Source organism: Phocoena sinus, chromosome 9 (genome assembly GCF_008692025.1).
Source record: "Phocoena sinus isolate mPhoSin1 chromosome 9, mPhoSin1.pri, whole genome shotgun sequence".
Taxonomy (NCBI): Eukaryota; Metazoa; Chordata; class Mammalia; order Artiodactyla; family Phocoenidae; genus Phocoena; species Phocoena sinus.
This window is the reverse complement of record NC_045771.1, coordinates 22,546,007-22,570,771: the sequence shown is the minus strand read 5'-3', so window position 1 is coordinate 22,570,771 and position 24,765 is coordinate 22,546,007. Positions and strand designations below refer to the sequence as shown.

Here is a 24,765-nt window from a genome sequence, read left to right as displayed (position 1 = left end):
ATATGGTTTTCCCTTACCACTCATAAACGTCAGTGAACAATCTATTTTCCCACTTTGCACTGTGCCCAGTAAGTTCAAAGCCAAATTTTCTGTTTAATTTTGGAACAATAGGAATTCCTGATCTGTACATCTACATTTTTCTTTGATCTTGATCCTCCGTACCTGTTCCTGTCTTCCAGCTGATTCAAATTTTCTATGAGCAAAAAGGAATTTGAACAAAAACATTTACATAGCCATCAGTCATCTATGAAAGAACATTTTTCTTGGGACTCTTAACTCACTGCTGGGTGTTATTTTAACAATCTTTCTAACGTAATAAGCCTGAAACGGCTTCTCATTGGGGTCTTAATTTGTATTCTATGATTACTGGTGAGCTTGAACATCTTCCCATGTTTGTTAACCAGGTTTAAAACTGTTTGCTTGGGACGTGGCTTATATTGAATTAGGGAGGAGTTCCGCCAGTCGACTGAAAGACAAGACAAATGAAACCTCATTCTTACAGTTAAGCTTTGACTCCGCCCCCTGTTTTTTTCCCCTCAAAGAGAGCTCTTTGTGTAGTGTGGGAAAGGGGTCTCAGCCTGTAAAGCTGGCAGAACACAGTACTGCCTCAAAATATCTGTATTATGTGCGCGTCCCGTTCCTGAATCCTGACACGCCTGGAGTCGCCACTGGGACTCTCTGCAGGCGTGGCCTCTCTCACTCGGCCTTCGATTGGCTCGCCTGATCCCGCAGGAGTCACCACGACGCGGTCTTGCTTAGCGCGGTGGATGCGAGTGATGAGTGGTTGCTTCTGCCTTTCTCTCCCCCCACTTTTTTTTTTAGCCATAGCTATGGTTACCACGTCTCTCCCCGCCTCCCTCCACCTACCAAGAAGACGACTGGCCATTGGTTCTCTGTCACCAAGTCCGTCAGTCATTGGCCGCTGGTGAGACAGGGCGCTCCCCCTTCCCCTGTCTCCCGGGTCTCTTGAGGAGCCCAGGAAGGAGCCTCGGCTAGTGCCGCCGGGCCACGGGCTGCCGCGATCGGATTGCAGCCGTCGTTAGCGGGTCATGTCGGCCGCCCAGGGCTGGGACAGGAACCGTCGGAGGGGAGGAGGCGCCGCAGGCGGTGGTGGCGGCAGCGGCGGAGGTAGCGGGGCCGGCGGGGGCAGTGGGGGCAGCGGGGGTCGGGGGACCGGCCAGCTCAACCGCTTCGTGCAACTCTCCGGGCGGCCGCACCTGCCAGGTGAGTCGTAGGGCACGATCCTGACAGCTCGCGGGCGCGGCGGGAAGGTGATTGCTACCTTTTCTTTTCTCCCTGTCTTTCTTTTCCTTGGGAGGAGGAAAGGCAGGCCCCACGCATAGCAAAGCGACTGGGGCTTAGAGAAAAGGAAAGGTGTCTTTGAGGTCGGGGAGGGAACAGGAACACAGCGGAAAATAAAAAGTATTTTTGCTCTGTTGAAAGGTCTGTGCTGAGAGTTGTGTTTTCTTTTCAAAGGAGAGGCCGCTGTCTCATTGACATTCTCAAATGTTTCGCTTACTCGATTCCCAGTCTCGTCCTCTTCCGCAGTTTGATCTTGTAAAAGAAAGACATTGGCGCCTATCTGTGGGAAATATTTTTAAGGAGAGAAAAGGGAAGAGCATCCCAAAGAGTGATTTTTGTAAAAAAACCCACCTCGAGTGTGTAAGAGTTAGGCATTCTGAAACAAGAAAGGAGGAGGAAGTGGGGTGGGTGGGAGGTGGGTGGGAAACAGAACCAAGAGAATTAGGGAAAACTAGTTGAATTATTAATATTTTGGAAGGTACAGAGACAGAATAGATAGTGTGTATGGATTTTAATGGGAGAAAATGAAGATCAGGAATATACTCAGTGACAAAATTATGCAGTGTCTACCATATGAAAACAGCTGATTGAGAACTGGAAAAATGTACCCAGTGTGATTATTTCACGTTTTTGCCTACGATTTCCTATCCTTGTGTCCTTGTGTTCAAATGACTTGAAAGACAGACAAATCAAATCGATGTGTGTGTGCAGCAAATTTAAAGAACTACATTTGTAAGTGAATATTCAGTATAGTAGAATAAAGGTGTACTGCCCAGAATGTCAGATATTATATCGGGCAAGCTTATTTTTACCATGACGAGAACTATCAAGAATGTGTGTTAATCTTTCACTATGTTTTTTGTGAATAAGATTGAAGTTGATTTTATCAGTGATATATTTGTTTAGCTGATGAGTTTTGAGAATATGAGGGTTTTTGAATTGTGTTTACTACCATGCCTTGTACTTCCAAGTAGTAAAAAATTATTATTTGATTAATTTGAAGATAAAGGGAATTTTGCATATTCAATGAGACAATTGCTTGTGTTTGTGATAAGGTTATTGATGTATGCTAGAAATGCACCATTTATATGTGCCATTAAAATTAACAGTGAAGCAGTTTTAGTCAAATATATAATACACCAAAAGTTGGATTTGAGATGATAGTATCAGACTGGGTATTCTTAAAATTGCTAAATATATGCTCTTTAACATGAAAAAGAAAAAAAGGAGAAATCTTTTTTTCTTACCCCAAATTAATAGCAAAACATTTCATTTTTGTGTATTGACAGGTTAGAAGATAAATCTGTTACCAAAGACTATAACCAGTTTGTCCTCTACTACTGCAATCTTAGGACTTTGATCTTAGATTAATTATACCATAGGCTTCATACAGGCATTCATATGGGCTCGAAGAAACTGGTTGGTGCACTTCCTCACTGCCACCACGTGATGGCAGTGGAGGCCATAATTTCTGAAAAGGGGGTTAGGTGTGGAGCTATCTCTGCATTCTCTTAGCACACAAGGCCAAGAACACCCATTTGTCCAGAGGTAAAGATAAATGTGTTTAAACTGTGAAAATTCATGCAGTGGAACCATCAGCTCTTCTTTTCTGCTTTCTTTTCTCCTTGACTGGCACTTAATTCTTCCTTTCCCAAGTAGGAAGCCTCTGTCTTCTCTTCACTCTCAGAATTAAGAACATCTGATGTTTCAGTATATACTTTGAAATTCTTTCACACCAATTCTTTATTTTTACAAGTATTGCATTTTAAGCCTTACCTCTCCCCTTGATTGAAAGATTTTATTTTGATATGTTTAAAAAAATTTTAGGTGATGGGGAGGGGTAGAAATCTCTAGGCCTGTTTTATGGCTGACCATGGAGGTTAAAAAATAATAAGTTTTTGAGCTAACTTTCTCCCGCCTTTGAATTCTAATCCCATTTTCCATTTTTCATCCTTCTCTAGCAAGATTTTCAGATACTGGGCACTCAGAACCCTTTCTTACTTTTTTGCACATCTACCCTCTCTCTAGCCCCCAAAGAAACAAAACAACAAAATCAAAACAACCTGGTCTTGGAGTGTTCTCTCTTTCAGTGATAGCATCTTTATTCCTGCAGTTATACACACCTGAAACTTGGGCATCCTCCTTAAGGGTTTCCTCTTCCTTGCATTTCAGGTGTAATCAGTCACCAAGTCCTATTTATTTTATTTGTGGCAGTCCATGCTGCCATCATCCCTGATTTAGGTCTCCTGCACCAGCTTTCTAAGCAGTCTTCCTGCTTCTACTCTTGCCCTGCAGTGTGTACAGCACACTAATCTTTTGCAAGCACAAGTCTGTTCTCATCTCAGCTTACAACCCTTTACTAGCTTTTCATCGCTCTTAAGATGAGGCAAAAGTCCTTAACATGGCCCAAAAGCCACCGCATGGTCTGGCCCCTCTCTAGCTCTCCAGATAACCCTACATCATGTTGTCTTGCTCTTTGATCTTTTTCTACCTCCTTAGATCATGCTCCCTTCTGCCACAGTGCCATTGTACTTACTATTCCATCATCCAGCAACCCTCTTACTCCTCCTGTTCTTTTTTTTTTTTTTTTTTTTTTTTTTTGCGGTACGCTGGCCTCTCACTGTTGTGGCCTCTCCCGTTGCAGAGCACAGGCTCTGGACGCGCAGGCTCAGCGGCCATGGCTCACAGGCCCAGCCACTCCATGGCATGTGGGATCTTCCCGGACCAGGGCATGAACCCGTGTCCCCTGCATCGGCAGGTGGACTCTCAACCACTGTGCCACCAGGGAAGCCCTCTCCTGTTCTTTTTTTAAACTTATTTTCCATTGGATCTCAGCTTGATCACACTGTGTTTTTCAGGGAAGTCTTCTCTGACCTTCTATTTGTTCTTTTCTCCCTATACACACTCATGCTATCATATGGTTCTCCTTGGGCATATATTACCATTTGTGTGTGATTCCTTGATATGCATGATTTGCTACTCTTTATATATACATATACACATATACATCAAATATATATGTATATATACATGTATACATACACACACATATATATTCTTAAATTCTAAATTAATACATTGGCATTATGTGTAAGCAACTAAGTTCTTGTGAATGTGATTGGTTAGTGTGGTTCAATTCCCTGTAGCCCCATTGACTCTGGACAAATGGATACAATCAATTTCTTAAACATAAAAATAGTGGACTAGACTCTGCATCCACGGTGACAGCACAAATAATGTTTCATGAAACCTTGTTTGAGCAGCTTCTTACTTTTTTTCTGTCTCCTAAAATACAATAGTGATTATGTGTTTGCCCTATAGGCCAAGAAATTCATAGCTTCTTAGTCCTGGATTTCTCCTAACTCATAATCTCCGTATACACAGTAAAGAACAGGGACAGTGCTCTCTGTAGAATAAGTATGCAGGTATAGAGCTCAGGGGCAAGGAGATCATGGGGACAATGAACCCACATTACTATTGTGATTTAACTGTGTGAATTTGAGTAAATGCCGTGTGTTTCTTGGAGAAACAGTTAAACATTGTTGCTAATGTAGGAACTGGAAAACTGACAAAGAGGAGGAAAAATATAACAATTGGTAAAGCTGGGTAAAAATAATACTGAAAATCTTAACTTAAAAATTTTCAATGTGATATATGTTCATGATATAAGATACAAATGGTACAAATGGTAAAAGGCAGATTTTCCTTCTTCCTTTGACCCAAGCTAATTGGCTTGTGTGTGTGTGTGTGTGAATGAGTGTAGGAGGGGAGAAAAATGGTAACATTTCTTTGTTTGGATGGACATTTAAAACGTTTACAGTCTTGCTAATCCAAAGGATGATACAGTTAATATCCCTTTAGAGTAAATTGCTAGATGTACAATTGCTGGGTCAAAGGATATGTGCTATTTAAATTTTGATAGATATTGTCAAATTGCCCTTCAGAGACGTTGTACCAGTTTGTGTTCCGCTATTGGTGCTGGAGTTCTGGCTTTCCATACCTTTGGTAACGGTGTGGGTTATTAAACCTTTTTTACATTGCCAATTTAAAAGGTATATTTTTCTTCATCTTTTCAATAGGTATAAGAACCATACAGCCATATTTGTTTCCTTTATTTATAACATCTGCTTATCATTCTTATTCATCTGGTTATATTTTTTGTTCATTTTTCTACTGGGATGTTTAATATTGTTTATAGGAGCTCTGTTTTACGGAAATTAGTTGCCTTGGTTATGTGTTGCAGATATTTGTCACAGTTTCATTTAGCTTTTAACCTTGTTTATGGTATATTTTTTCAGCAGAAATTAAAGTTTTTTTGTAGTTGTAATTATTAATCTTTTTTTGGATTTTAGGTTTTTTTGTCATAAGAAAGGCCTTTCCTATTTCAATATTATTTCTAATTAAAATTAAAATTCTTGTGTTTTTCCTGGTAATTTTATAATTTATTTTTAAGTTAAGTTATTCATACAAAATTTAAGTTATGTAAAGTATTCAGGTAGGAATTTACTATTCTTCTAGGTTGCTACCCAGTTATTACAGTATTGAAATATTATCTATAGATGTACTTAGTTCCTACATATAATTTGGCACTCTTACTGGACTTTTTATTGTGTTTCATTGATCAGTTTACCTATTTATACCTAGTGACCCCATTCTTTGATTATAGTCCTCTCTCATTCTACTTTTTGGAGTTTTCCTGAATATTCTTTGCTTGTTCTGTAAAACTTAGAATTAGTTTATCGAGCTCCCCTCCCCCATCTTTTGGTATTTTTATTGATACTGCATTATATTTGTAGACTGATTTAGAGATCATTGACATCTTTTTGAGGTTCAGTCTCCTGTTCAGGAACAGGGTGTACATTCATTTCTTGTTGTTCAAGAGTTCTTTTGTAGCCCTTATAACATTTTAAAGTTTTTTTCATGTAGACCTTTCACATTTCTTTTATGTTTATTCCTGGTGTTTTATCTTTTTTGTTGCTATTGTAAATGGGGTTTCTATTGCTATTATGTCTTTTATCTTGTTGTTTGAATATGGTCATGCTATTAATTTCTGAGTATTAATTTTGTACCTGGCCACCTTTGGAATTCTCATACTATCTGTAATGGTTTCCTAGTTGTTTTTCTAGGGTTTCGCAGCTAAATAATCATATCATTACCAAGTAAAGATAATTTTATCTCCTCCTTTCCAGCTTTTATACTTATTTCTTTCTTTTGTCAAATTGATTTGGCTAGTACTTTCCAAAAATATTAAACAATAAGATAGTAGTGGATCTTTGCCTTATTCCTGACATCAATTCGAGTTTTTTTTTTTTTTTTGCGGTACGCGGGCCTCTCACTGATGTGGCCTCTCCCGTTGCGGAGCACAGGCTCCGGACGCACAGGCCTAGTGGCCATGGCTCACGGGCCCAGCCGCTCCGCGGCATGTGGGATCTTCCCGGACTGGGGCACGAACCCGTGTCCCCTGCATCGGCAGGCGGACTCTCAACCACTGCACCACCAGGGAAGCCCCAATTCGAGTTTTTTTTTTTAGTGCTTTCCTGTTAAGATTAGACCTGACTTTAGGTTGAAGTACAAATATTATGTTAAAGTAGTCAGCTCTTACCATTTTATTAAGATTTTTTAAAATATGGAAGGAAAATTTAGACTCTGTGGGAATTATGTAATTTTTTTCCTTTGGTTACTATTGTGGTGAATTGTACTAGTAGATTTACTATTACTGGACCATCCTTGCTTTCCTGAATCAATTCACTTTGTTATTGTGTATTATTATTTTAAAATGTGCTGCTGGGTTCTATTTGCTAAACTTTATCTAGAAATTTTGCATCATTCTTCTTAAGCTAAATTGCATTGTAGTTTTCTTTTATGTATTTTATCTTTGTTAGATTATGCCACTTTCATAAAAGTAATTTCAAACTTTTCTTTCTTTTTCTATGCTTTTTTCTTTCCCTGTCCAGTTAAATGGCATTGAAGTTAAAGATTTGGTTGAATTGCCTGTGAAATTACTTGGACCTTGAGTATTTTGGGGGGAGAATTGCTCTTTGACAATTATCTCCTTACTTCTATGATAATTCGACTGCTTATAGTTTATATCTTTGAGAGGAAGATTTGCTAACTTATATTATCCTAGAAAATAATCCGTTTCATCTAAGTTTTCAAAATTATTTGTGTGAAGTGGGCAAGATACTCTTTAACGATTAAAAAAAAAATTTCCTGTGTCTGTGACTACATTATCACTTTACTCATTATCACTTCTTATTTTGTACATGTGAGGCCTTGCCCTTTTTTTGGTTTGTTTTTGTTTAGAACCAGCTCTTGGATTTTTTTTTTTAAATAAATTTATTTATTTATTTACTTTTGGCTGTGTTGGGTCTTCGTTGCTGTGCACGGGCTTTCTCTAGTTGCAGTGAGTGGGGGCTACTGTTGGTTGTGGTGCACGGGCTTCTCATTACAGGAGCTTCTCTTGTTGCGGAGCACCGGCTTTAGGCACGCAGGCTTCAGTAGCTGTGGCTTGCGGGCTCAGTAGTTGTGGCTTGTGGGCTCTAGAGCACAGGTTCAGTAGTAGTGGTGCATGGGCTTAGTTGCTCCATGGCATGTGGGATCTTCCCAGACCGGGGCTCAAACCCGTGTCTCCTGCATTAACAGGTGGATTCTTAACCACTGAGCCACCAGGGAAGCCCACTCTTGGATTTTTAAAAAAATTAGTTCCATTATTTTTCTCTTTTCTTATTTATTTATTTTTTCTTTCATGTTTTAAATCCTTCCTTTAGGTTTCCTTCAGTTTATTTTGTGGTGGTTTTTCTGTATTCTTATGTTAGTTGCTTAATGTTCTTTTCATTCTTTCTAAGTGTTTAAATTATGAGTTTTTTCCTGAATACTACTTGAGTTGTGTCTTGTAGGTTGTAGGCTTCTTGTAGTTATTTTCTAAATATTTTGCAGTTCAATTATTTATTTATTTTCTTTGGCACAATAGTGGTTAATCCTTTTAAACTTTAACATTTTCATTCCTGTGGTTTTAGTAGCTTTATTGAGATACACTTCACATACTATACAATTCACCGTTTAAAGTGTTCAATTCAGTGGGTTTCAGTATATTCAGATTTGTGGAATTATTACCACAGTCAATTTTAGAACATTTTCATCACTTCAAGAAGAAGCCCCATGTCCTTTAAGCTGTCACTCCCTTATCCTCCTGTCCCATCCTCTCCTACCCACTATCCCAGATCTAAGCAACCATAGTCTACTGTCTCTATAGATTTCCTTATTAGGGACTTTTTCATATAAATGGAATCATAGAGTCTTTTGTGACTGCCTTCTTTCACTTTCCATACTATTTTCAAAGTTTATTCATTTGATGCAGGTATCAGTACTTCATTCCTTTTTCTGGTTAAATAATATTCCATTGTATGGATATATACCACATTTTGTTTATCCATTGATGGAAATATAGATTGTTTTTGCTTTTTGTCTATTATGAATAATGCTGCTGTAAACATTTGTGTACAGATCTGTGTGTGGAGGTACGTTTTTGTTTCTCTTAGGTATATACCGAGGTATAGAATTGTTGGGTCATTTAGTAACTCTGTGCTCTATGTTTAATCATTTCAGGGACTGTCAAACTGTTTTCCAAAGTGGCTGGAATTTTACATCCCTACCAGTGGTATAAGAGGGTTCCAGTTTCTTCACATCTTTGTCAACACTTGTTGTTATCTGACTTTTTGATTTCAGTCATCCTAGTGGGAATGAAGTGGCATCCCATTGTAGTTTTTGATTTGCATTTCCCTGATGTCTAATGATGTCAAGCACTTTTTCTTTTTCTTTCCTTTCCTTTCCTGCTTTCTTCCTTTCTTTCTGTTTTTTTTTTTGAGGTATGGTTGACATTGAGTATTTTTTCATGTGCTTGTTGACTAATTGTATGTCTTTGGAGAAATGTCTATTAGATCCTTTGCTCAATTTTTAATTGGATTATTTGTCTTTATTATTGAATTGTAAGAGCTCTTTGTATATTTTAGGTACGAGTCCCTTATCAGGTATATGATTTGCAAATATTTTTCCTGTTCTGTGGTTGTCTTTTCACTTTCTTAATTGTGTTCTTTGAAGCATGAAAGTTTTAAATTTTGATGAAGTCCAATTTATCTTATTTTTTTTTCTTTTGTTGCTCTTGCTTTTGGTGTCATATCTAAGAATCCTTTGCCAAATCCAAGGTCATGAAGAACTCACCCCTTTGTTTTTTTCTAAGAGTTTTATAGTTTTGCTCTAACACTTATGTTTTGATTCATTTTGAGTTAGTTTTTATGTTTGATTTGTGGTAAAGGTTATCTTAACTGACTGTCCTGTTGTGCCAGCACCATTGTTGAAAAGACTGTTCTTTCCCCCATTGAATGGTCTTGGCATTCTTGTTGAAAATCAGTTGACTTTAAACATGTGTAAGTTTATTTCTGGATTCTTGATTCCATTAATCTATAATATCTGTCCATGTGCCAGTACCACACTGCTTCTGTTACTGTTGCTTTGGAACAAGTTTTGAAACAGAAAATGTGAGTTCTCCTACTTTATTCTTTTTGTTTTTTTAATATTTATTTTTTATTTGGTTGCACCGGGTCTTAGTTGCGGCTCGCTGGCTCCTTAGTTGTGGCTCCAGGGCTCCTTAGTTGTGGCATGTGAATTCTTAGTTGCAGCATGCATGTGGGATCTAGTTCCCTGACCAGGGATTGAGCCCCAGCCCCCTGCATTGGGAGCACAGAGTCTTATCCATTGCGCCACCAGGGAAGTCACTCTCCTACTTTATTCTTTTTCAGGTTTGTTTTGGCTATTTTGGGTCCCTTGCAATTCCATATAAATTTGAGAACCACCTTGTCAATTTGTATGAAGAACTCAGCTGGCGTTCTCATAGGGATTGTGTTGAATCTGTACATCAGTTTGGAGATACCACCATCTTAATAATGTTAAGTCCTCTAATCCCTGAACATGGGATGTTTTCCCATTTATTTGGATCTTCTTTAATTCTTTCAACAATGTTTTATGGTTTTCAGAGTTTGTTTATATCTTTTTTTGGGGGGGTGAAAACAGTATTTAAAGAAAAATTTTTATTGGAGTATAGTTGTTTTACAATGTTGTGTTAGTTTCTACTGTACAGCAAAGAGAATTGGCTATACTTATACATATATCCCCTCTTTTTTGGATTTCCTTCCCATTTAGGTTATATCTTGCTTGCCTTTCTCAGTCCTGTTGTCCAGGTCCTTTACTGTGTTTTCAACAGTATTTGTACTCTTTTGTGCTACTTACAATGAAGATTTCATTTCTGCATTGGTTTTATTTTTTTCCTTCCATTTCTTTTCTGCTCTCTGCCTGCTAATATTTCATCTTTCTCTATTATCTATCTTCCTCAAGTTAGAATCACTTAAGTCTTTTCTTCTCCTGAAGTATCATTAATTTTGGTAAAGCTTATTGTCTTCCACCTCCTACCACCACCACTCTAAAAGGAATACAAGCTCTCATAGCAGCACTATTTACAATACCCAAGATAAGGAAACAACCCAAGTGTCCATCAACAGATGAATGGATAAAGAAGTTGTGGCTTATATATACAATGGATTACTACTCAGCCATAAAAAAGAATGAAATTTGGCCATTTGCAGCAACATGCGATGGACCTGGAGGGCACTGTGCTAGGTGAAATAAGTCAGACAGAGAAAGGCAAATACTGTATGATATCACTTATATGTGGAATCTAAAAAAACACCTCAAACTAGTGAATAAAGCAAAAGAAGCAGACACAGATACAGAGAACAAACTAGTGGGTACCAGTGGGGAGAAGTAAGTGGGGAAGGGCAATATAGGGGTAGGAGATTAAGAAACTATTAGGTAGAAAATAAGCTACAAGGATATATAGTACAACATGGGGAATATAGCAAATGTTTTATAATAATTATAAATGGATTATAATCTTTAAAAATTGTGAGTCACTATATTGTACATCTGTAAAATATATAATATTGTATATCAACTATACTTTGATTAAAAAAAGGAATACAAGCTCATTATTAAAATTTGGAAAATATTGAAAACTTGAAACAAGGGGAAAATTATCTATAGTAATTCCACATAAAGACAACTGTGTCAACATTTTGATATTTTGCTTTCCTTTTAGTTCTTTATCAGTGAATTGTGTTTTATTTAATACAATATAAATAAGTACATATTACTAGTAGCAACTTGGGATTTTCCTAAAGCTGTTCTGTATTTAAATGTTTTACTCATAAACACTTATTTATGTTTTCTGTTATTTTATCAAGTAGAATCTGTTTCTTCTCAATTTATCATATTAATAACCTTTTAGGCTTTTTTCTAGTTGATGTGCTATTTTACTTCTTTTCTTCACAGCCAAGCTTTCAGAAAGAACAGACTCTCTTGTTTAATTTCTTTTTTTCCTCTTCAGTCTATTGCAGTCTCACTTCTACCTGCATCATTCTACTCAAGTGCTCTTGGTAAGGTAATAACTTCCTAACTGACAAATCCATTAGTATCTCTTAGTCTTCATCCTACCCAGTTTCTCTAGATTTTGATTTTGACTACCTCCTGTACTAAAGCCTGGGAATACATAACTAGACACGTCTGTATTTCTAAAGAGCTCTTAGTTACTAAAGAGCTCTTAGTTATCCTTTTTATTGCTTGAATTTCTCATTAGTTTTTCTTTATCTGTCCCTTAGTATTGACATCCAAGAGTATATGTTAGTTTGTTTGTTTCCCTCCTTATTCTTACGTTTTCCCCTGGGTGACATCATTACTATCCTGACAACATCCAAATCTGTCTCCAATCCAGACCTCTTTTCCTGGCCTGTTTGCTATTGCCACCCAAGTGACTGATGAGTGCCTTAAATTCAGCATGTCTGAAAACAATTTCATTATCTTTCCTGCCAAACCTGTTCTTCCCTTTATGCTCCTTATTCTAATTTAATGGCTACCTCATCAATTTAGTGAATCAAGCCAGAAATCTGAGAATCACATTAGATTCCTTTCTTTTGTTCACTCCTTATCCAATTGGTCATAAAGTCGTGTCAATTTTTCCTCTTTACTCTAACTTTTCTGTCTGTCCTCTTCTACCTCTCCAGCCTCGCCATTTATGTCTTTCATTTTATATTTCAGCTATAGATCTATTTGCCGTTAGTTGCCATAAATTCTTGGAAGAAGTTAGGTTGGGAGAGATTTTATTTTGAGTTGCAGTTTCCTGCAGTACCACACTGTGTCATGATTCTGCACATAACGGTTTTTCTTCCTAGATTGCCATTCTCCTACTGTCTTCTAAGACCTACCCAAGTATACTTTATACAGCTTTTTTTCTATTCTCTCTTTTAATACAAATAAGTTACTTGTACTGAGTAGTTACTGTGTGTCTGCCTCTGTTCAAGGTGTTTTGCAGGTATTAATTTATTTAATTCTCATAACTTTATGAGGTAATTAACTTTCTCATCCCCTTCTGTGATGAGGAACTGAGGCTTAGAGAGAAGCTACACAACTTGCACAAAGTTTATACAGCTAATAAATGTCAGAGTTAGGATTCAGACCCAGTCTGTTGGACTTCACAGTCCATGCTATTGTGCCTCTTCTTTGTGTCACCACCTTCCTTTCTATATACAAAAGATTACAGTAATTATACTGAATTGCAAGTATTTGTTTTCACACTTATCTGCTTACTAACAATGGGCTTCTTAAAGACAAAAATAATGTCTTATTCTCTGTCACCTTCCGCAGAGACTAGAACACTGCCTCACTTATAGCAGACTTTTACTAAATGTTTATTGAATGAGTTAGTAATTGTCAATGTCTATAGTTATTCATGCAAAAGAATTGAGTTTTGATTATTTTACATTACATTACATAAGTCTAATACACTTTTTTAATCTAGAAATTTAGCACATACAATTTTTGTGTAGTTTTTCCAAATACTTTCTTTCCAAGTACAATTTTATGTTTAGTATTATCAGAATAGTTGTTGCATCCTTCCATCTGTGCCTTGATTCCATCCCTTCCTGCCTTTTCAGAAAATTTACATTTTTGTCACTTATCTGTGTCTTCAACTTCATTCTCTCCATCAAATCATCCCTATAGCATTTGAGCTTTCTCAAGCTTTATATCTCTGGTCTCTCCCTTTTCTTTCATAACCAAGTTCGTGAAAGCATTGACTGAGAGTTGCTGTCTTCATTGCCATATCTCCCCATTGTCTTTGAAGTAGCTCTTGCTAAAGTCACAAATGACTTATATGTTGTCAAATAAAGTGGTTGATTTTCAGTCTCCATCTTACCTGATCTCTCTTCATTTTGAAACGTCCTTTTTCCTTGGCTTCCTTGGCATCAGGTCTGGTTTTCTTTTTACGTGTCTGGCCTCTCATACTTAGTCTTCTTTGTTGATCCTTTTTCTTTTACCAGACCTTTAAGTTGTTGGAGTTCTCAAGTCTTGGTCCCTTGCCTCTGCCCTTCTTTTTTCAACTTATTTTAGGTATTCTCTTCCAAATCCATGGTTTTCATTTTTCATTCATATGCTAATAAGTAGGGTCACTTTGTAACTTCTGCCCGGATCTCTCTTGAGGGCCAAATACTTGCTTTCTCCATGTCTGCACTTATATGGCTTTTACCCCTCAAGTTTATCATGTCTAAAACTGAATTTGTGACCTTTCTTTATTCTAAGAAGGGGAGCTATTGGACAGTTTTAAGCAGGGGAGTATGTGATGTGATTTACATTTTTTAAAGCTCTCTCTGATTGCCGGGTGGAGAATGGATTGTGGGAATTGGTAAAAGTGAAGCATCAAGGCCATTTAGAAAAATATTGCAGTAGTCTCCTAAAAAGATGATGGTGGTTTGGAGTAGGGTACAGTGGTATAGGTGGTGAGAAGTCATTGAGTATGAGATATATTTTGAAAGTAGCATTAACAGGATTTACTGTGAAATATGAAGGAAAGAGAGGAATCAGGATGACTCCAAAGTTTTTGTCTTGAGCAACTTGATGGATGATGGTGTCATTAAATGTGATGGAGCAGACTGAGAGAAGCAGGATTGTGAGGGGTCAATTGAGAGTTCTGTTTTGGCTGTGTTAAGCTTGAGATGCCTGTTTGACCTCCAAGTAGAGGATATAGGGAGGCAGTCTTCATATATAAATCAAACTCAAGGGAGAGGTGGAGGCTCAGGATATAAAGTTTGGAATTCTTAGCATACAGATGGTATTTAAAGTCACTGAATTAGGTGAGATCACCAAGAAAGATTAAATAGAAATAGCGGCAGAAGACTATAACTCTTGAAGGTGAGAAGGAAAGGAGAAGCAAGTGAGGAAGGTCAGTAAAATAGGAGGAAAAGCAGGGATGCTTGGTTTCACAAAGGCCAAGAGAAGAAATTGTTCCAAGGAGGGAGAGCTCACCTTGTCAGATGTGCCTGAGAACTTGAGTAAAATAAGGTTTTAAAATGGTGGACTCTGTACTGCCATTACTGCAGTACTGTAGTTATCATTGTCGGTATAGTAGGCTTTTGTGGGGTGGCCTAGAGACTTACTAACTATATGTAACATGGGAAACCATATTCAGAATTTCAGATCACAAACTGACATAAAAATTTAGAATTTTGAAATGCAGCCTAGTTTTTAATAGCCTGTATACTTTTTTTTTTTTTTTTTTTTTTTTTTTTGCGGTACGCGGGCCTCTCACTGCTGCGGCCTCTCCTGTCGCGGAGCACAGGCTCTGGACGCGCAGGCTCAGCGGTCATGGCCCACGGGCCCAGCCGCTCCGCGGCATGTGGGATCTTCCCAGACCGGGGCACGAACCCATGTCCCCTGCATCAGCAGGCGGACTCTCAACCACTGCGCCACCAGGGAAGCCCCTAGCCTGTATACTTTTTAAGGTTCATTTTGTTTATTCTCCCTGAGCTATTTTTAAGACCATCTTTTTTAAAAAAAGCCTTTAGTGTCTTTGAACCCCCAGATCATTAGACTGTTACCAGAATCTATACTGGGCAAACTTGTAGAACACATAAAATTATGTTCACTTAAATATGTAAATATGATTTCTTACTATTGAACTCAACCTTCCCTGCCTGTCATTGTTTTTTCATTAATATTTTTTTAACTAAAAAACACTGCATACACATGATAAAATCAAATTGTATACAAGGGAGACAAAAATCTCTTTTCTCCCTAGATCCTTGATTCTCTAGTCTCTCCCCAGAGGTATCATCTGTTAGTTTCTGGTGTATCTTGCCAGAATTAGAATTTGCATATACATGCATATAGGTGTATGTTGACTTTATTTTTAAACGAATTAGAGTAGAACATAAAGTATTCTTTCTGCACCTGCCCTTTTTTCCTCTTTTTTTTCTTTTTACTGAAAATATATTCTGGGGACTGTTCTATATTAGCACATTTAGATTGATCTGCTGCTTCTTTTTTTTTTTTTTTTTTTGTGGTACGCGGGCCTCTCACTGTTGTGGCCTCTCCCGTTGCGGAGCACAGGCCCCGGACGCGCAGGCTCAGCGGCCATGGCTCACGGGCCCAGCCGCTCCACGGCACGTGGGATCTTCCCGGACCGGGGCACGAACCCGTGTCCCCTGCATCGGCAGGCAGACTCTCAACCACTGCGCCACCGGGGAAGCCCTCTGCTGCTTCTTAATGGCTGAAAGTATTGCATTGTATGGATGTACACTAATTTAACAGCCACACAAATTAAAAAAAAATTTATTGGTGTATAGTTGATTCACAATGATGTGTTAGTTTCAGGTGTACAGCAAGGTGCCAGCCACACAATTGATAGATATTTAAATTGTCTGTGGTCTTTTACTCTTTAAAAGCATTGTGCAATGCATAGTGATAAATATTGCCGACTTACCCTTTAGTATCTATGTTTTTTTTTTTTTTGCAGTACACGGGCCTCTCACTGTTGTGGCCTCTCCCGTTGCGGAGCACAGGCTCCAGACGCGCAGGCTCAGTGGCCATGGCTCACGGGCCTAGCCGCTCTGCAGCATGTGGGATCTTTCCGGACCGGGGCATGAACCTGTGTCCCCTGCATTGGCAGGCGGACTCTCAACCATTGCGCCACTGCGGAAGCCCATAGTATCTGTGTTTTTAAAATTTTCTTTAAGTTACAGAATTAAAAAACTCACACTTATAGTTTATCTCTTTATGTTACTCAGCTTTCCCATCCAGCTAGTCTTTAAGTCCTTGTGCTTTATCCCCAAATAATATTCTTAGCTAAGCACTTTTATAAACATTTATTCATAACCTAATGAGGAGTAGGTAATGTTATCGTCCCCTTTTCATAGAGAAAGAAGCTGAGACCCAGAGGATAAGATGTTGTCCAAGGCCATATAGCTAGCAAGGGACAGAGCCAGGATTTGGATACAGGATTTGGATACAGCAGGATGGTTCCAAAGTCCATGCTTTTAACCACTGTGCCATCCTCGTCTCTGTTGCCTGTCTTTCCCAGTTCTATTGTAGTTCAGGCCTTCACTGCCTCAAATAGGACTATATTAATACAGGTATCCCCTGCTTTTACAAAGTTTGCTTTATGCCACTTCATTTCTTTCTTTCTTTTTTTTTTTTTTTTTGTTGGTATGCGGGCTTCTCACTGTTGTGGCCTCTCCCGTTGCGGACACATCTGGACGCGCAGGCTCAGTGGCCATGGCTCACAGGCCCAGCCACTCCACCGCATGTGGGATCTTCCCGGACCGGGGCACGAACCCACGTCCCCTGCATTGGCAGGTGGACTCTCAACCACTGCACCACCAGGGAAGCCCACGCCACTTCATTTTTAAGAGAGTATCTGTTTTCACTAACTGAAAGAAATCTGAAGAGGATTTTCACTTTTATATAAAAAAGGTGAAAAGCAAAACTTGGTTCAGCGTTTGTTTTGCAGCTAGCTGTTATAGAGGCAGGGTGCACCCCAAGCAGCATGAGTGGCCTCGCCAAGCTCCTTCCCTGGGAACTGTACTCATCATCTCAGCATCGAGCGTATAGCTTTGCACTGTGTCTGCGAGCATCTGTGCTTTTTCAGGGTTTATTTTGTGCATCGGTTAGCACAAAGGTAATTAAGGTAATTGCTTCTGTGCATTACACCATTTCGACTTAGGAAATGTTTCATTAGGAACACTCTACTTTAGGATAACAGGGGAAACCTGTAATGTTTTTGTCATTCTCAGTCTTCCTATTTCATTCTATATACGGAAACAAGATTAATCTCCCCAAAGCATAACTATTATTGCTTCCAAGATCAGAATCCTTAGTGGCTTCCTGTTGCATTTAGAATTCAGCTCAATCTAATACTCTTCCTTTTTATATATGCTATACTGTCAGTGAATTTGCTCCAAGCTTGATCATTGAGTTTGTCTGTAAGACTAGATAGTGAAATTAGAAGTAATTAAGCCAAAAAAAAAAAAATGAGGTAGATAGTCATTGGAGTTGAAAGGTACTTTTTGAAAAAGTTGTTTCCCTTTTTACCCACAGTAGTTCTTGCTATATGGTTTCATCAGCAAACTGTCAACTCAGTTAATTTGAATCAGATGTGTAATTGATCAAACCAAAGCCAACCGCAAATATCTGGGTGTCACATAAAATAAATTCCTTAAAACACACACAAACACACAAACTTGATGCAGGAATATGAATTTTATAATGTGAACTGTGTACCTTAGAAAGAGGTAATGTATTTAGCTTTAATAACGTGCATATACAAAAGAAAACACTGAGAAAACCATTCAGGGAGAGAAATAACTTCTTAAAGCTACATCAAAATCTTTTCAATTATGATTTTAAGTCCAAAACTGATCTGTGCACTTATAGAAAAAATGCTTCAATGTAAATGTTCTTGTGAAATTTTTGTTTCTGAGTAAAAATAGTTGTTATTTCCAGGGGCTTCCCTGGTGGTGCAGTGGTTGAGAGTCCGCCTGCCAATACAGGGGACATGGGTTTGTGCCCCGGTCTGGGAAGATCCCACATGCTGCGGAGCAGCTACGCCCTTGAGCCATGGCCGCTGAGCCTGTGCGTCCGGAGCCTGTGCTCCGCAACGGGAGAGGCCACAACAGTGAGAGGCCCGTGTACCACAAAAAAAAAAAAAAAAAGAATAGCTGTTATTTCTGAATATAATGCTTCATGCAAATGTCTTACTAGAAATCATGTGTACTTTGGCTGTATTCATATCTGGCATCTTTTAGTTTTGCATTTAAGATGTTCTTATTGGCTCCTCTGCTTTTTACATAACAGGATTATTTTCAGTTTCTCAGGATAGCTTGTTTCTAAATATTAGACTTTTAAAAACAGTTCTTAAAAATATCTGGTATTAAAATTTTGTTATTTAGTGAATGTTTTGTTGCTTTTTGCCAGATTTAGTCCAACACAAGTTCTCATTGCCTTTGGTCAAGTCTAGGTATTTTTTTAGGAAGACACTGCAGTTGCCAACAGAAAATGGCTACCTGAGAGAAGGGAAAGTGAGTTCATATAGAACAGCTGTGTCTTCACTTTCAAAACTGATCACTTTTCTAGTCTTAATCAAGGAACAGAATGCATAGTAAAAGTAATAAATGACATTTCTGGATACATTCATTTAACTATTAGAATTTATGGATTTCCTTCTCTTTAGTTTCTCAGTTTCACTTGCAGAAAGAGCGTGGACTCTGTACCTCTAAAGAGCTACCCATCTTTGGTGCTCCTTGAAGGAGGGAGGTTGCAAAATTTTAGATCAGTAGGCTTTGCCAAAATGTATTGATTTTAAAATCTATTTTTCATATTTAATCTCCTACATCTATACTCACCCAGTATATAGTCTTTTTTTTTTCTCTGTCTCTCAGGGATGTTTTTGGGGAGAGAGGTTATTCTCTGGAAACTCAAGTTATAGAGTACAAGAAATCCAGGAACAAGAAAAGATCAAATAATGTAGTCTGGCTCTTTGAGTGAATTATTACTATAAATTTTTATTTCAGTATAATTAAGATTCAAATACATAGTTGTTAGTAAAGAAACTGATTGGGTTATTTTCTAGGGTTGTAGGATATATTCTATACGCTTTTTTTGTTTGCTTTTTAATGAAGTTCTGCTTGAGATAAAAAGGAAGGAGGCAATATTGAATTAAGAAAAACAGATCCTTTGGCTGTGGTTTACATTTCAAGACAGGCACACGTTAACACAACATTGTGAATCAACTATACTTCAATTAAAAAATAAAGAAGACAGGCACATCGACACAGGTAACATAGAGCGCAAATGCAGACTTTTTCTTTTAATCTTAAATGTGGAAAACAACCTCTAAGGAGTAAAAAAAAAAGTTTTAAGATTGACTTTTTATTTTTCCCTTTTCCCCTCTTCTAAAATTCCTTAGAATCATAAAATTGAAAAAGACATTGGAAGTCATCTTGCCTTATCTTCTACCCAGTGTGGGAATCCTTTCCACAATACCTCTAATCTTTTTTTTTTAACCTCTATTTTAAAGAGGTCTACTTATTTTGACCTCTTAAATTAATGGGCTGCCTATTTGTGGAGAGAGCTGTCAGATTATTTGTTGGCTCTAATTGTTGCCTTAAATTCAGCTGCAACTTTATGAGTTTCTCCCAGTTGTGTCTTCTGGTAGAATATGGAAAAGGTTATTCCTTCTTCCATTTAACTACCCTTTGAAAACAATTATAACATTGTGGGTTAAATTCTTTTAATTTTTTAACTTGGAGTCCCTCAATTCACAAGTCTGTGAATAGTCTTCAGAGGATTATATCATATGTAAAATTGTGAGCATATATGTGCATTTTTCTGGGAAGAGAGCCAATAATTCTTATTAGTCTCAATAGAACCCAATTCCCTACCAAAGTTAATATACCAGACCTACTGGGATGGACCTGGTAATCTGCTTTTTTTGTTTTTGTTTTTATTTTTATATTTTTTAATAAGCTTGCAACGAGCCATCTAGTCAGCATCTCAGGAACCATTGCACTGGGTAAGTTCTAAGATTCTTAGAGCATTTTTGATTCCACTGAAAATTGTAGAATTTTTAGAGCTTTAGAGACCATCTAGTATACATATAGTTTGTGGTGTGTTTATAGTTAATTCTTCTTATCAAAAGATGAAACTGGTCCCAAAGGGTGGGGTTTTTATTTAAAACTTTATTTCAAAGTCTTGGCAGCCATTCATAAACATTAGGAATGTGATGGCGCTATTTTAAGTCAGGAGTATTCCTAGAATTTTTGTTTGTTAGTCCCGATTTAATATTTTAATCCAACATAGGTTTATGAATTATAATACTTTTTGATTAATTTTTAATCTGTAAAATTTTTAGCCTCTTTTGTTTTTACTATTTCTAAGGAAGGATAGTATAACTTAGAATTCAGTCATTTATGAACAGTGGTTTCAGTATCACATCTGCCTTTTGGAACAGTTTGAGCCTGATACAACTCCTCCTGTGCTCTCTCCCTCCCCCAAAGACAAAACTACTCACCCTACAAGGCTGTTTTTTCAGTAAAGTCATACTTTAATAACTAATGATATAAACCAAAATGACAAAGAATATCTTAAGATTTGAAGATGTCTCTCAGTGTGCTGTGATTACTTCATTTTTTTTTTTTTACTTCATTTTTATAGGAGGAAAGAAGTCTGTGATAGGCTATGACTTACTATGGTTTTTATTCCTTTTTTTAAAAAATATTTATTTATTTATTTGGTTGCACCAGGTCTTAGTTGTGGCTTACGGGCTCCTTAGTTGTGGCACATGGGCTCCTTAGTTGAGGCTTGTCAGCTCCTTAGCTGCAGCTCGCCAGCTCCTTAGTCGTAGCACACAGGCTCCTTAGTTGTAGCATGCAAACTCTTAGTTGTGGCATGCATGTGGGATCTAGTTCCCTGACCAGGGATCGAACCCAGGGCCCCTGCATTGGGAGCGTGGAGTCCTATCCACTGTGCCACCAGGGAAGTCCCTGGTTTTTATTCTTAATTAAGTGGCAGTATAATGATACTGTTGGCTCTTTGTATTCGCGGGTTCCGTATTCATGGATTCAGCCAACCTCGGATCAAAAATATTTGGGGAAAATAAAAGTTCCAAATAGCAAAAATTGAATTTGCTGCACTCCAGCAGCTATTTACAGATCATTTACATTGTATTTACAACTACTTACATAGCATTTACATTGTATTAGGTATTATAAGTAATCTAGAGAGGATTTAAAGTATACTGGAGAATGTGCGAGTAGGTTGTGTGGAAACACTTAGCTATGTTATAGAAGAAGGGACTTGAGCATCCTAGGATTTTGGTGTCCTTGGGGGTCCTGGAACCAATCCCCAGTGGATACCAAGGGATGACTGTATAATGGAGAATAATACCAGAATCCTGGGAGAGGAGAGCAACTTCTTTAGGGAGTTGGGAGAATGTACCTTTGGTTGAGAATTACTGCCATAGCATTCATTCATTCATTCATTTAATAAGTATTTATCAAGTGCCTCGGTCAGACATACTTTTTCAGGTGCCAAATTGAATTGTGACTATGAGCATTATTGTGAGTGGTTAAGAGTGATTTGGATCCAAACTGCATGGGTTTGAATCCCAGAGTTTTTACTTGCTTACTTAGCAAAGTGACCTTGGTCAAATTACTTAATCTCTCTATGTCTTAGTTTTCTCATCTGTAAATTGGGGATCATAATTTTATCTAAGAGTTGTGGTGAGGATTTAATTGAGTTCTTGGAACAGTATTTTTATTAAGGAATGCAGCTGTTTTCACACACATAAACATACATATATATAATGCCATGACTAATTAAGCCATAACACAGTACAATATTGTACTGTAATTCATATTTTGGTTTGTATTAATTTATACACCACTTTGTTTCAAAAAGGATTTGAGACAGAACCGAAGCCTCCTGAGGAATACTCTATACACGAGCAGCACAGAAGAACTAAGATATGGGTTCAGATCTTATTTTGAAAGGCAAAGGCAGAAATTTAAAATGAGTGTATATAAGTGCTAGGAATAGATACTCAATAAATGTTATTTCTCTTATGTTTAAAAGAAAGTCATTCACTTAACAAGTTGGTCACTGCCAGCCCAAAGTGTGCCATGGTGCATGTAGACATAGTTCTGTGAGTACAGTGGGCAGCAAAGTGCAGGCTGGATTTTAGTCCCAGTTTAGCCACTTGGCATGGAGCTCTCGTGCAGTAAGCAGTCTGCACAACTGTGCAGTGATTCTGAATACAGTGTTAATTTGCTTCTCTTTTGAAATTCTTTATAGATACTGAATTGTATAATGCAGTAGGACCATATCACCTAAACCAGAATTCTTAGATCATGTTCTCTATCAATAGTTCTAATTGTTAAAATATTCATAATTGTTTCAGATACATCATTTTGAATGCAATCTGCCCCATATCAACATAGGTTTTTTTCCTCTGCATTTTGGTTTTTATTTATTTAATTTTTCATACTTTTTACTTTGAGGTATTGTAGATTTATAATGCAATTGTAAGAAATAATACAGAGAGATTCATACACCCTTCATCCGGTTTCCCAGATGCTATCTTGTTACTACTGCACAGTGACACAACCAGGAAATTGACATTGATACCATCAACTTACTTTACTCAGATTTCATTAGTTTTACATGCATTAATTTGTGTGTGTGTCTGTGCATGTGTTTGTATTGAGTTCTGTGTAATTTTATCACATGTATAGTTTTGCATGGCCCCCTAGACAAGATATGGAACAGACCCATTTACAAGGGCCCCTCATGTGCCCTTGTTTAGGCATAGCCACCTCCCCCTGGCAAGCCCCTGGGAACCACTAATCTGTTCTCCGTCTCTATAATTTTGTGATTTCAATAATGTTATATAAGTGGAATCATGTAACCTTTTGACATTGGCTTTCTTTATTCAGCATAATTCCCTTGAGAGCCATTCAAGTTATTGCCCCCATCAATTGTTAGTTCATTGATAACTGAGTAGTCTGCCATGGTGTGGATGAACTACTGTTCATTTACCCATTCTGATTCATTGGAAGGTTGTTGCCAGGTTTTGGCTATTATGAATGAACTTTCTATGAACATTTATTTATTTATTTATCTTTTAAAAAAAAATTTATTTTTGGGTGTGTTGTGTCTTCGTTGCTGCGCGTGGTCTTTCTCTAGTTGCGGTGAGCGGGGGCTACTCTTTGTTGCGGTGCGTAGGCTTCTCATTGCTGTGGCTTCTCTTGTTGTGGAGCACGGGCTCTAGAGCGCGGGCTCAGTAGTGTGGTGCACGGGCTTAGGTGCTCTGCAGCATGTGGGATCTTCCTGGACCAGGGCTCGAACCTGTGTCCCCTGCATCGGCAGGTGATTCTTAACCACTGCGCCACCAGGGAAGTCCCTCTATGAACATTTACGTACAAGGTTTTGTGTAAGCATAAATTTCTTTTTCCCCCAGTTGGCTTGGTGTTGAATTTTATCAAATGCTTTTTCTGCATTTATTGAGATGATTGCATAGTTTTTCTCTTTATTCTGTTTTTGTGGTGAATTATACTGATTTTTGAACGTTATAACAGCCTCACAATTTTGGAACAAATTTCACTTGGCCATGATGTATTATTCTTTTTATGTAACTTTGATAATATTTTGTTTAGAATTTCTGTGCCTATGTTTATAAAGGATGTTGACCTGTAATGATCTTTAATGTCTTTATCAGACTTTGATATCAGGGTTCTACTAGTTTCATAAATGAGTTTCTCTATTCTCTGAAAGAATTTGTGTCTTCTTTAAATGTTTGGAGTGAAGCCATCTTAAATTTTTTACATAATACTTAAATTTATATTTTCTATCAGTATCTGTATTAATCACTTTCTATATCTTTCTTCTGAACAAGACAAGGACTTTACCATTCACCTGGTTTCCCTTCTCCAGCCCTTGTTCTTACCCTCATAATTACTCCTTTCGGTATCACTGAGATTACGGTTTTGAATGTTAGTAAGCTTTTGTGTTTTGTTTTGTTTTCCAGTCAGCACTTATTTAAACTTACTTTACTGATTTCTCTGCTTACTCTTTTCTTATACCTTGATTATTATTCTTGGATTATTTTTTTAAATTCCAGGTGTATATCTTTGAGTAATTCGTTCACTAGAACTCTGAGGGAAGCAAAAATTTTGTGTCCTTGAACATTCAAAAATGTCTTGGGAATTCCCTGGCCATCCACTGATTAGGACTCTGCACTTCCACTGCCGGGGGCACAGATTTGATCCCTGGTCGGGGAACTAAGATCCTGCAAGCCATGTAGCAGAGCCAAAAAAAAAAAGTCTTAATTTCACTCCCACAATTGACTGAGAGTTTGAGTAGATACAGAATTCTAGGTTTTAAAGTATATCTAGTTGTCCCAGGGCCATCTGTTGAAAAGACTATGCTTTCCCCGTTGAGTAGTCTTGTCACCCTTGTCAAAAATCAATTGACCAAAAAAAAAAAAAAAAAAAATCAATTGACCATAAGTCTATTCTATGGGGTATATGTATA

General features: G+C 37.8%; 1 protein-coding gene across 4 annotated transcripts in view; it reads left to right on the top strand.

Moving 5' to 3' along the window:
• The first annotated feature begins 809 nt into the window (after positions 1 to 809).
• The window catches only part of KLHDC10 (kelch domain containing 10), a 59,403-nt gene continuing 35,447 nt past the window's right edge, over positions 810 to 24,765 (top strand). For 2 of the 4 annotated variants that reach the window (XM_032642843.1, XM_032642842.1), the window contains exon 1: positions 965 to 1,128. In XM_032642843.1, the coding sequence (XP_032498734.1) occupies positions 1,050 to 1,128 (79 nt within the window). In that variant the 5' untranslated portion in view covers positions 965 to 1,049. Of the gene's footprint in view, positions 1,225 to 24,765 lie in introns of all 4 variants that reach the window. The other 2 variants (XM_032642840.1, XM_032642841.1) reach the window with 2 other exon arrangements.